This window comes from Spermophilus citellus, assembly GCF_964194105.1.
Source record: "Spermophilus citellus genome assembly, chromosome: 3".
Taxonomy (NCBI): Eukaryota; Metazoa; Chordata; class Mammalia; order Rodentia; family Sciuridae; genus Spermophilus; species Spermophilus citellus.
Window position 1 is genome coordinate 213,061,857 of NC_138184.1, and position 12,368 is coordinate 213,074,224.

The 12,368-nt window shown below is 48.4% G+C and overlaps 1 protein-coding gene and 1 long non-coding RNA gene across 7 annotated transcripts in view; one reads left to right on the forward strand and one right to left on the reverse strand.

Annotated features, from left to right (window-relative positions):
- The window catches only part of LOC308643118 (solute carrier family 23 member 2-like), a 60,421-nt gene extending 58,398 nt beyond the window's left edge, over positions 1-2,023 (reverse strand). For 3 of the 5 annotated variants that reach the window (XM_081282850.1, XM_081282847.1, XM_081282848.1), the window contains exon 1: positions 1,729-2,021. In XM_081282850.1, the coding sequence (XP_081138976.1) occupies positions 1,729-1,770 (42 nt within the window). In that variant the 5' untranslated portion in view covers positions 1,771-2,021. Of the gene's footprint in view, positions 1-1,728 lie in introns of all 5 variants that reach the window. The other 2 variants (XM_081282849.1, XM_081282846.1) reach the window with 2 other exon arrangements.
- LOC308643122 lies at positions 1,345-10,771 on the forward strand. 2 transcript variants are annotated; one of them, XR_014020704.1, is made up of 3 exons: positions 1,345-1,776; positions 2,897-2,986; positions 9,841-10,771. It is a non-coding gene; the product is annotated as an uncharacterized lncRNA (long non-coding RNA). The 2 variants fall into 2 exon arrangements; XR_014020705.1 differs by having other exon boundaries at positions 9,864-10,771.
- The last annotated feature ends 1,597 nt before the right edge of the window (positions 10,772-12,368 follow it).

The following is a 12,368-nucleotide window of genomic DNA, read 5'->3' on the forward strand; positions in this document are numbered from 1 at the left end:
GGGCATTTGTGCATGTGACCCACACAGCAGCAGAAGAAAGCCAATGAGCCCCTTCCTGGAGGAAGAATGGATTCTTCATGAAGAACACTCCAACAACGAGCAACGGTACAAAAGGACGGGCACCAACAACCTCTTCACGTTGACAGTACAGCTCTCTATTCAACATGTGAACTGTAATTTCACTGGAAGATGTGATCCAAAGAGACATCTACTGAGCCTTGGCGTTTTACAGCAGGTTACAAGTTACAAAGATCTTCCAGTGCATCCTCTCCTCTGAATCTCACAACCATCTCATTGTCTCCATTGACAGAAGAGGAGACAGAGGATCAATGAAGTCACAAGGTGTCTGCATAGTAATCCACTGCATCTGCAGGTATGGGGGGCAGTTGCCCAAGGCTGTGGCCCTCGGGGTACTGGGTGGTCCTTAGCCTCCCAGGAGTAGAAGAACAAGCAAGAGGAGGCTCTGCTGCAGTGGGAGCAGCAACGATCCCCCAGGTGAGGTGGGCCCCTTGCTCTCTGATACCATGTGTACCTGACACAGCCATTCATTTCTCCCAGGGTCCAGACCCCACCTAACACCTCCGTTCACCTACGCTCAGATGAATTGTCCAGGTTTCTCCCACTGTGACCTCAGCATCCTGCCTCAGGGTCCTTCCTTACCTGGTGCCCTGCTCCAAACCCACTAAAAAGGAGATGCACAGTTGCCCAGAACCACTGCTCTCCGGGTTCCTCATGGAAGCCCAAACTCTAGGAAACACCACAGCCTTCAGGAAATGGAGGAATGGAGTCTTCAACTTATCCCCCTGAATTTTTTGTTTCTCTGAGAAAAATGACAGAAGGAATCCTGTGGTAAGGCCAGCTGAGGAGCTTTTCTCTCAGTACCCCTCAGCTTTCTCAGAAGCGAGTACTGAGCACCATTTACAGAACGCTGACCAGCAATGGGCAGGGCCTGGCAACTGGGCTCCAGGGAACACTTTGTGAGCATAGCCCAGGTTCCCCAGGTTCCCCATGGCCAGGGTCCCCAGATCCCTTGGCTGTTCCTGGTTAGGGCCACAGCCCTGGCCTCCAGGAAGAGGCTCTTAAGGCCCTGCAGTGGGTGGTAACAAGAACACAGAGTTTCCTCTCAGGCCGCCCTGTTATTTTACGTGGCCACCATAGGTTGGAAAGGGTGCTGGGGCTGGGGCTCAAGGACTGGCTGGAGAAGCCTGAGGGTGCTGGACAGTGAAGAGCCACAGTCCCTCACCCTTCCAACAGGACCAGGATGCCTGCAAGGAGGAAGCTCATTCAGACAGTGCCTCCGAAGCATCGCCCTCTAGTGGAAGTTCTTCTCTGACTCTTTGTCCTCACTCCTTCCCAAGCCTTGGAATCCGAAAAACCTCTTAAAAGAGAAAGTCCAAGGCTGAGAACCCAGAAAAACAACACTCAGTTTCAACAGAGGCCGCCTGGAGGCAAAGAGAAAGCCAACAGCATGGACCCAGCACAGTTGGGAAATCCAGCCTTCCTCCTCTTCCCACTGCTTCCTGCCACACACAGAGGAGTGCTCAGGAAAGTTCTGTCTGCTGTGATGGTCACCTGACGTGACAGGCCCTGAGGGAGCTGAGCTTGGAAGCAGGGAGGGAGCTACCATCCGACTGCTAATCTGAACCTGAGCAGCAGGACCTCCCTGGGACTCCCCAGCCTCCTTCCTGCTCCCCTTTTCCTCTCCCCCCCATCTCCACCAGCACTCACCAAGCTGCCATCGTGCCCACAGTTGCTGACCCCAGAGTCCATGGCAAGGTAGGTCTTCTCCTTCTGGCTTCCCCCGGGGAAGCAGGACAGAGAACACTTACCAAGAGGCGACACAGCTGCCAGACAGAGGGATTAACTTCCCAAAGCCTGACTCAGGGCAGAGGGCGGGGCCCCGGGAGGGAGGGGCATGTAGCTCTGTCACAGACATCCCCTCCAGCCTCCTCCCTCAGGGGACCGAGGTGCATCCAGCAGTGGCAAAGCTTTCATAATTGATATGTGCGACAGAGAAGTTAATGATCCCCATGGCACCAAGGACATAAATCAGAGCACATGCTGGCCAGGGCATGGCTGGAGAGAACTCGCAGGAAACCAGGCTTCAGGAGGAAAGGGGGAACAGGCGTGGGAGGAGGAGGGTCTGCATTGAACAGGGAGGTTGAGAAGTTTTCTAAACTGAAAAATTTTTTGAGCTAGAATGGAAATCATCACAATGATTAATGAAGGAAAGGCGATTATCTCTTGTCAGAGCAGCAGCTACCCAGGCAGGGGTCTCACTGAAAGGAAACGACAGGTGTCCGGGGGAGTGAAGGGACAGTGAAGGTCCACAAGAGGGCAAGCAGGAGAAGGGTTATTTCAACATGCCCCAGCATGTCATAAAACAGTTTCTGTTCCTCAAAGGCGTTGCTCTCCATCTGCAGGAGAGAAACAGTAATCCTGCCTGTACCCGTGCAAGATAACTGAAATACCAGGAAGTAATCAAAAGGAGCTTAGCAACTTCTCCTTAGGTGCCTTTAAGAGAAGGAATGCTAGCCGGGCCTGGTGGTACCCACTTGTAATCCCAGCGGCTCTAGAGGCTGAAGCAAGTGGATGGCAAGTTGAAAGCCATCCTCAGCAATTTAGTGAGACCCTATATCCAAATAAAAAATAAAAAGGGCTGGGGATGTGGCTCAGTAGTTAAGTACTCCAGGGTTCAATTCCTGGTACTAAAACAAATAAATAGATGGATCGATAGACAGATACAGGAATGCTGTAAGACTTAAAGGGCACTCATTTTATTTTTTAAAGAGAATTCTAGCCCCTTCCAGGTACACTGCACCAGGGGTTCTGAGTGCTTCTTTCATTTCCCTTTTTAATAAAATTCCTGCTCATTTGTTTACCTTGGCGTTTGCAGTATTCATTCTTCAACTCTCTGTAACATAAACCCTGACTCCTGCCGGTACCATCTTGGGAGCTCATCTGGGATCCCCAATCCCCCAGTGAAGTAAGTCATTTGCTCCTGATGATCTTTGATTTCACTAACTTTGGAGGAAAATTGGGTACCCATCAGTCATTTAAAAGTAATTAGTGAGTCTTAGTGATAGGTTTCTGGGTTTCTGTAGTCCCCAATCACCTGCCCTGAGGGTCAGACATGGTGGGCTCTTGTGAAACAGTTTCTTACTTTTCTACCCTGGCTTGGGGTGTGCCTGGAACAAGTAGACAGTGGCCCTGATCCTGGTCTGCCATTGGATGCCAGGATTTGGGTGAAGTTGAGAAACAACTGAGATTCTCACCAAGGCTGCTCTTCTGTGACTCTCAAAGGCCCCTCTTCTGACCCTGATTCCCAACAGCCCCTTGGGTATCCTGGGGTGGTTGGCTGATCATGGAGCAGAGGAACGTGCCACTAGTCCAGCACCTCACATGAGCCCTGGTACCTTCTTCACACTCAATCCTCCTGAGGGCTTCCCTCATAGCTAAAGGTCCATCTGCAGAAGAGGTATATACTATGCAGAGTTGTTTGTAGGGATGGATTTGGGATCCCTCTTCTCAATATTGAAGGGCTCCACACTTGCCAAAGACACCCCTCTCGCTGCTTCTGTGGCCCCCTTGTGCCTCCCCGATTTCTTTGTCTGTAAGTGCATGGGAGGCACCCATCTCTTTTTGTTCCTTAGGGATCTAGGGAGACACATTCTCATTCCCTCTCTGGAAGGAAGCTGAACTCTGTCCCTGTGGATATCTCCAAGTCCACCAGAGATGCCAGATCACAGTCTGTGACTTAAATTCTTCCTCAAATTTCTCTGTGAGGAAGACATAATGTCCCCTGAGAAAACCTCCTCTCTTTGTCCTTCTAGAACCCCTGGGATCCTGACTGTAGATGAAAAACCCCCTTTAAAATTATCCTGTGTCCTTGATGACTCTGGTCTTACATAGTCTCCTTGGACCTGAGATTTCATACTCCGTAGGCTCAATTTCGTAGACACCCATGGCAGAGGAGTACATCCCACTGTTAGCTGACATTTAATTATCAGCCATCATATCTGGAAGTCCAGTAGTGGCCAGAGGAAACCAGGAAGGTCCTCGAAGCCTGGCTTGTCCCTAGGATCTTTGTCATGTGGAAACTAAGACCTACACAACTTAGCTGGTAAGGTGATAACAAATCCAGTGAGTCATGTAGGGTTAGAGGGGTGGATAGCCAACCTCTGAGAAGCTCTTCAGGGAGACGGCCCTAGGAGAGTTCAGTTCTTCTGGAGCAGACACCAGACTTCTGTTTGCTCTTATCCAGGTGGGATCTTCAGCCTCAGAGGTAGTGCCAAGTTCACCACTGGCCTGCCTACTGAAAAATTGGGACATGTTCAATTTACAGACACTAATGAAAAAGAGCTTGATTTTTTTCTGCTGCCAGTGTAATCTCAGTTGAGGTTATGGCCACCAGACCCGATGGGCTCCAGTGCAGAATTATGGCCACCAGAGGGAAGTATAAACTTGAATGCTACCTGGCAGGTTAGTTTGTTTTGTAAGGGAAGGAAGATGGTCTGAGATTCCCTATTCAGGGCTATTTTCTCTGAGGAGAACCCCAAATTAAGTCAGCAGTGTGAGCTAGACCCAGCTACGACTACTGCCATAATGAAAGAGAAGTCTGAGGAGACACCTATGAGGGCAGAAGTCAGAAATACCCCAAGAATTCCCAACCCCTATGTTTTATTCAGCTTTTTCACTGGTGTAACTAAAAGACCTGACAAGAAGCTGGGCGCAGTAGCACATATTATCACAGCCACTCGGGAGGCTAAGGCAGGAGGATCACAAGTTCAAAGCCAGTCTGAGCAATTTATCAAGGCCCTAAGCAACTTATGGAGACTCTGTCTCTAAATAAAATATTTAAAAAATCTTGGGATGTGGTTCAGTGATAAGCATCTCTGGGTTCTATCCTCAGTACCAAAAAGAGAGAGAGAGAGAGAGAGAGAGAGAGAGAGAGAGAGAGAGAGAGAGAGAGAAACAATTTTAGAGGAGGAAAAGTTTATTTTGTGGTTTACTTGTGGTTTCAGAGGACTCATTCCCTGTCCACAGACAGCCAACTCCATTCCTCAGCCCTTGAAGTGAGCTGAACATAATGGCAGAAGAGCACGTGGGTGGGGAAAAGCCCAAGATCTTTCATCATGAATCAGAGATTGAGCTCCATGCAACAAGGATAAAATATATACCCCAAAGGCATTCCCCATGATTCACCTCCTCCAGACACACCCTGTCAGCCTTCAGTTACCACTCAGTTATTCCCCATCAGAAATTAATCCACTGATTGTGTTAAGGCTCTCCTAACCCCATCACCTTACCTGTAAACTCTCATAAATTGTCTTACACATTGGGGGACACCTAATATATAAACCATAACACCCTACTAACCCCTGCCAACAGCCCTGGCATCCTCCCTACCTAGGACCTCACACATCCTCTCCTACAAGAGGACAAAGCATATTGTTGCTTCAGGAAAAGCCAGGAGGGGAATTTGGGTCAACCAAGGTGTATGTTCCTCTTTTTCTCTTCAAGACCTGAGGCAAATAAAGATGGACTTAGGAAAGTTCTCAAAGCTTCCAGATAAATACATTGAGGTGTTCCAAACTGTCAGATGCTCAGTTATACCTGGAGGGATATTGTGTTACTACTTAATCAAATTTTGACCTCTAATGAAATGGGAACTCTTAATGGCAGCTAAGCATTTTGGAGATGATGTTCATCTCAGCTGTGTCCCTGCAGCACAGCAGAAAAGTAAATGTATCCATCTGGGGTACAGGCAGTTCCTAGGAACAATCCCAAATGGGAACCAAACAATGAACAGGATGATTAGAAAATGAGACATTTTTAGGTTCTGGTCCTTGAAGGTCTCAGAAGGTTGAGGCAGAAGCCTACCAGCTACTCTAAGACAATCTGAAATCCATCAAGGCCCTCAGAAGAACCCCACAACCTTTCTGGAGAAACTCAGGGGGGCATTGAGAAAGCACACCATAGTGGATCCTGAATCCACACAGAGAGACATAATTTTAGAGGGTAAATTTATTAGTTGGTCAGCTCCAAACATTTGGAGGAAGTTACAAAAATTGGCTTATGGCCCTGATCAGTCAGATGATATCCTCTGAATCACAACATCCGTCTTTCCTAATGGAGATCAGGAGGAGAGGAAGGAAAGGGAAAGTAGAGACAGAAGGAAGGCTGAAGTACTGGTCCTGGCCCTGAGGGAGCAGCTTGTGGGGTGTTAAAGGAGATAAATGGACTGGAACTCAAATCACAAAAGGAACTTGTTTCCACTGGAAAGGAGGGACATTACCAACCGGCATGCGATAATAGGTTTGGTGACCCCGTCAAGGCCCTATCCAATCTGTCAAGGCCCTGCAATCACTGGAGGAATGAATGTCCCCAGGGGTGCAGGCTCTCATGGTTCAGATTCCTCCAACAAGGACCAAAGGGGAGGGACCAGGGTCGACCTTAATGACTCTAGTGACACCCATTACTACCCAGGAACCCTGGGTATGCTTCTCGGTATAGAGCCAAAAAGTCAGCTTCCTTCTGGACACTGGCACCAGCTTCTCTGTACTTGTCCCTTATCCTGAGCCCCTTCCCTCTGATACCATGATTGTGCAAGGGGTGTCTGGATGGCCTATCACTAGATATTTTACCCCCCTGTTAAGCTGTGAATGGAATGGAGGATGCTTTCTCATGCATTTCTGATAGTCCCAGAGTGCCTACTCCTTTTGGGAAAGAGATATACTCTCAAAATTTCAGGTCTCCATTTCCATGAATTTGGGACCCCAGGGTCATTATGTCTACCTCTATTAGAATGTGATATATACTCTGAAGTATGGACCACTGAGGGAAAAATTGGGTGAGCAAAGAGTACAATTCCAGTTATAATAACTTTGAAGGACCGCTCTGTCTTCCCACACCAGGGACAGTACTCCCTGCACCCAGAGGCAAAGAGAGGGTTACTGGAAATCATTCAAAACCTTAAACAACAGGGACTCTTTGTGCCTTGCAATTGCCCCTACAATACATCCATTTGGGGAGTCCAGAAACCAGGTGGGGAATGGTGCCTAGACCAAGATCTCAGGATAATCAATAAAGCAGTCACCTCCCTCTCTCCTGCGGTCATCCTCCAACCCTTATACTTTGTATCTGAGATCCCAGATTCTGCCACATGGTTCACTCTATTAGATGTAAAGGATGTCTTTCTGTGTACCCCTAGACAACCAGTCACAATATGTTTGCCTTTGAGGAGCCAGGCAGTGGATCTCAGTTAACCTGGACAGTGTTACCCCTGGATTCAGAGGTAGGCCCCACTTGTTAGGACAGGTCCTCACCATGGATCTAGTAGAATTCAAGGACAGCTCATCTGTAACTGTCCTCCAATATAGGGATGACATTCTCCCATGTACTACCACCCAGGAAGAATGTCAAATGGCCTCTACAGAGCTTCTAATCATTTAGCTGATAGAGGGCATAAGGTCTCAAAGAAGAAGCTCAAGTATGCCAACCTCAGGTTCAATACTTGGAATTACAAATGTCTCAGGGAATCCACAGACATGAGAAGAAAGGATTGCCCCTACAGGATAACACCAACTATCCTAGACCACATGCAACTCAGAGGATTTCTGGGAATAACTGGATATTGCAGGCTTTGGATCCCTGGGTAGGAGAAATAGCCAGATTCCTTTAACAACTCCTAAAAAACCTAACATTGGGGACAAACACCCTTATATGAGAACCAAAGTATGTTAAAGCTTTCAAAGCCCTAAAGAAGGCCTTACTTCAAGCTCTGGCTCTCAGCTAGCCTACAGAGCAAAAATATAATCTGTTTGTGAGTAAAAGGGGAGGAATAGCCTTAGGGCTGATCACACAAAGAAGTGGACCAGCTCAACAGCCAGTAACATATCTCAGCAAAGAGCTTGATACGGAATCTCAAGGAGGGCCCTGTGGCCTGCCAGTAGTGGCTGCAGTAACCTTGCTGGTCCCTGAGGCAATTAGGATAACTCTAGGAAGGCATCTTACTGTATCCATTTCTCATGATCTTTCAGGAATTCTGAGTACTAAAGGAAGGTATGGTTCTCAGCTGCCTTCTAAAATACCAATCCTGGCTTCTAGAAGTTTGGATGGCTCTAATAAAAACTTGCAAAGATTTAAACCCAGCCACTTTCCAGAATCGTTAGAAGGAAACTCTGAACATGATCGTCAACCAGCCTTAGCCATAGATTACTCAGTCCCCGGGAGAACTCCAAAGTTCCCCTGTCCAATCCAGACCTCACTATGGCCATGGATGGAAGTTCTTTATGAAATACGGGAATGCAAACCTGGATATGCTCTGGTTACTTTTTAATCATAGTGTTGGGGTATTAACTGGTAAGGTGCTGCATCATCCCTTGAATACCTGGTGTCCTTCAGAGTAATTGAAACCACACTCACTACACAGACTCCTGTCTCTTATCGACAACAAAATCTCTTCCTCTTTGACACAAAGGAGCCTCCCATGGACATCTACGGGGGACCACTGGACAAGCCACCAAGGCTGCTCCTCAATGCCCCTTAACAGCAGGAACAGCCAGACTCCTTTAGCAGTTACTGTATGATCGTTCCAAGATGACTTCTACCATGAGCCTCTTGGTCAACCCCATTGTCCCTTAGGGAAACTCCAACTGCTAACCACTCATTGACACCTCTTAGCTTGAAGCAGCTGGAGCAGTCATTGTCCAGCTTCCCTTACAGCAGTAAGGGTTTTCCTATCGGAGGAGGGAATGAGATAGAAAAGGATAGGCAGTGGAGTAGGTAAGGGAGACAAGGAAGGTTGACAAGAGGGCAAGCAGGGGTCAGCCACTTAACATGAACCGGCGTGTTTTAAAACAGTTCCTATTTCTCAAAGGGTGCAAATCTTCATCTCACAGAGATCTGACTGTGTAATCCAGCCCATGCCAGTGAAGGACAATTGAAATATCAAGAACTGCCTGGCACCATGGCACATGCCTGTAATCCCAGCAGCTTGGGAGGCTGAGGCAGGAGGATTGCAAGTTCTAAGCCAGCCTCAGCAACATAGCAAGGCCCTAAGAAACTTAGCAAGACCCTGTCCCTAAATAAAATATTTAAAAAAGGGCTGGGGATGTGGCTCAGTAGTGGAGTGCCCCTGGGTTCAATTGCCAGTACTAAAAATATATATGTATATCAAGAACCAATCAAAAGGAGCTTATCAAGTTCTCCTTAGGCACCTTTAAAAGAAGGAACACTGTAAGACTTAAAGGACACTGTTGCCCCTCTCAGGCACACTGAGTCTTTCTTTCTGTTAGACCAGGACGCAAGAAAAGACCACTAACTCCAATTAAAATCAAATTAAAGCAAGCTTATTATTTCCACCGGCCGGGCTGCCTCTCCCTCCCAAAACGGCGGGAACAAGACAGCACCCCAGCTTTCCTGCAGCCCAGCTTTATAGCCCAGAAAGTTACACAAAGGGGGGTACAGATAACAGAACTCTGACAAGCATCACACTAATGGTAGTTTACATTTTTGCTGGCCCCAACGTCAGAATTTATGAGGACCATTAGAGCCTCAGAGAGGGTCGTTGTCTGGCCAGGGAAGGCCAAGATTTGTGAGGTGTCACTAAAGTTTCGGAGAGGGCTGCTATCTGGTCAGAGAGCCAGGCATGGGTGAGTTCAAGGCATGGGCAGGCATTCCAAGCAGGTTCAGAATTTGCAGTAATTTATAGTAAAGCCGAAATTATCTTTTCATGGCTTTGTGGCGAGATGCCCAATTTAAAAGAAAAAAAAAGATCATGTTGGGTCTATCACTTTTACCTTCCCTTTTAATAAAATTCCTTGCTTTTCACTTCAGATTTTGTGGTGTTCTTTCTTCAGCTCTGTGGAATGTGACTCAATCCTGACTCCTGCCTGTAACATCACAAGACTCAGGGGAAAGTTTCCAGCCCTTGGGGACTTGTCTCTTTAAGACCCCGAACCTCCCATAACGCTCCTCTTATGAATGAAGTCCAGCAAGGTATAGTTTGGCTCTTCTCCTGCACAGAGCACTTGAAAGACCCTCCTCAAAAACTCATGATAAGGGCTGGGATGTGGCTCAGTGGTACAGCACCTTCCAACCCTGGGGTAAGGCCCTAAAATGGATCCCCAGCACTGCAAAGCAAAATAAAACCAACCTATTAATAAATCCCAACCCACAAAATCCAAAGCAAGCCAAAGTTGAAGTTACTCATGATGGAAGAATTTTCTGGAATAGGTGCCACTAGCTACTGAGGTTTTGGAAAACACAAGTCAGAACCCACAGAAAAGCCAGTGGGAATGGGTCCAAGTAGAAGCCCTAAAAAACCAACAGTAAGATGTTTGAGGAGGGAGAAGATGATCTGCCTCAGGCTGTGGAGGAAGGAAGAGTCGGAAGCCCCTAGGGAGCTGAGCTTTCCTAACTGTGCCTCCCCCTCCTTGCTTTGTGCTAATTTACTGCCACAGAAACAGCTAGGCACGGAGGGTGGGGAAGGGTTAATGAAAGTCAACAGGAAGGCAAGCAGGAAATGGCCATGTGACTTGGCCCTGCGTGTTAAGAAACAGCTCCTCTTTACCAGAAAGGGCGAGTCTCCATCTTCCCAAAGCGGTTGCAACATCTGTGATCCAGCCACGCCCACTGCGGGACAACTGAAATCAAAAGCCAATCAAGAAGAGCTTGTCAGCTTCTCCTTAAGTGCCCTTAAAAGAAGGAGCACAGGAAAACTCTTGTCCCTGTGCTGAGGAGTTCTGAATCCTGCTCTCACTTTCCTTTTAATAAAATTCCTGCTCACTTGCTTACCTCAGCCGTGCTCTAGTGTTTATTCTTCAACTCTGTAGAACTCCAATACCATCCCGGTATTGTTTAATGGTATAATTTACTCTTGATGACAAACAAGCCTTCACATCCTTATTTCACATATTAAGAAACTCAGGTATTGGTGGGGTAAGTTCTTTGCTCATGGTTCACAGTGAGCGCAGGAGATGAGAGACCAACCCAGGCAGCCTTACCCCACAGCCTGCAGGGTCAAGGGGATGACCAAGGTGGACATACAACCCCTGGGACTGAACATGGAAGGAACTGCATCTGCAAAAGGAAGGGTTCCAGGAGACAGAGCCTGGGGAGTTCAAGGTTTCCTCAGTGTGGCTTTTGAGGAAACGTGGACCTGCCCCCACTGTGCCAAGGGCCCCCAAGTTCACCTCCAGCGTGAGACTGAGACTGTGTAGCTCCCGGAGGGCAGGGCCCCTTGAGGCCATCAAGCTCCCCTGAGAACTCTGAGGGTGATTCCCTGAGCTGAGTGACCAAGACCAGGGCACAACACCTTCCAGGGTGTCCACAGGGAGAAGCACCAGAGCCATTCCTGCAGGAGGGCCAGGCTGGCACACCCACGACACGCTCACAGACCTGTGGACACAAGAAACTTCAGTCTCATAGATGCCACCTTGGGCGTAGCAGGTACCACGTGCCCTCTGGACTCTCCGCCCTGGCCTCTTTCCCGTTGTTGAGATGTACAGTTACACTCCTTTTAGCATATGAGGCAAATGGGCTCAGGGTTAGCTGCTCCCAATTCAGGTGAGACCCAGCCTCCCACTATGCACTTTGTTTGCCTGCTCAGTGTGTTCTAGAATGTTCCCCACGTTTCACTCTCAAGTCCTCTCATCTGGGCCTGTCGTTTGGTCTCACCTGTTCTTTGTAGGAGTCCTGTCTGCTTTCACCCTTTGGCTCAGGGAGGGGACATTTTCCTTCATTTTCTGCTCCTCAGAAGTCACTTCTGCAAACTGTGGTCCCTCTGTTCATGAGCAGCCTGTCCTGGCTTCTGCCACTGTCTCTTGTCCTGACGTCACTGTGGCCCTGGGTAGTCAGCTTTCCATGGTTGTGATAAAATACTGAAATAATCAACTCCAAGGAGGAAAGACTCATTTTGGCTCACAGTTCCAGGGGTTCAGTTCATGGTCACTTGGCCCTGTTGCCTTTGGGCTGTGCTGAGTCAGACCCTCATAGCAGAGAGCAGGAAACTGATCCCTCATGGCAGCAGGAAGTGGGGGTGGGGATATGGTACCAGTATCCCCTCCAAGGGGACACCCCAATGACCAACCTCCTTCCACTCTGCCCCACCTCCCAAAGTGTCCACTGTCTCCCAATAGTGCCACAGGTCGCAACTAGGCTGTTAGCATTTGGCTTTCAGGGGGCTTTTGTGGGGAGCCATTCTCACACGTGACTGGGCAACTCCCAGTTTGGGTCTGAGGTGCTCTGGCTAAACTGTGTCGGAGCTTTCCCGGCCCTCTCCTGGTGCGAGAGTCTGTCTGTGTGGGGGTGTGAGTGACCACTGACCCCGGGGGCCAATCACTGACCCTGACCTTGGAGTGCGG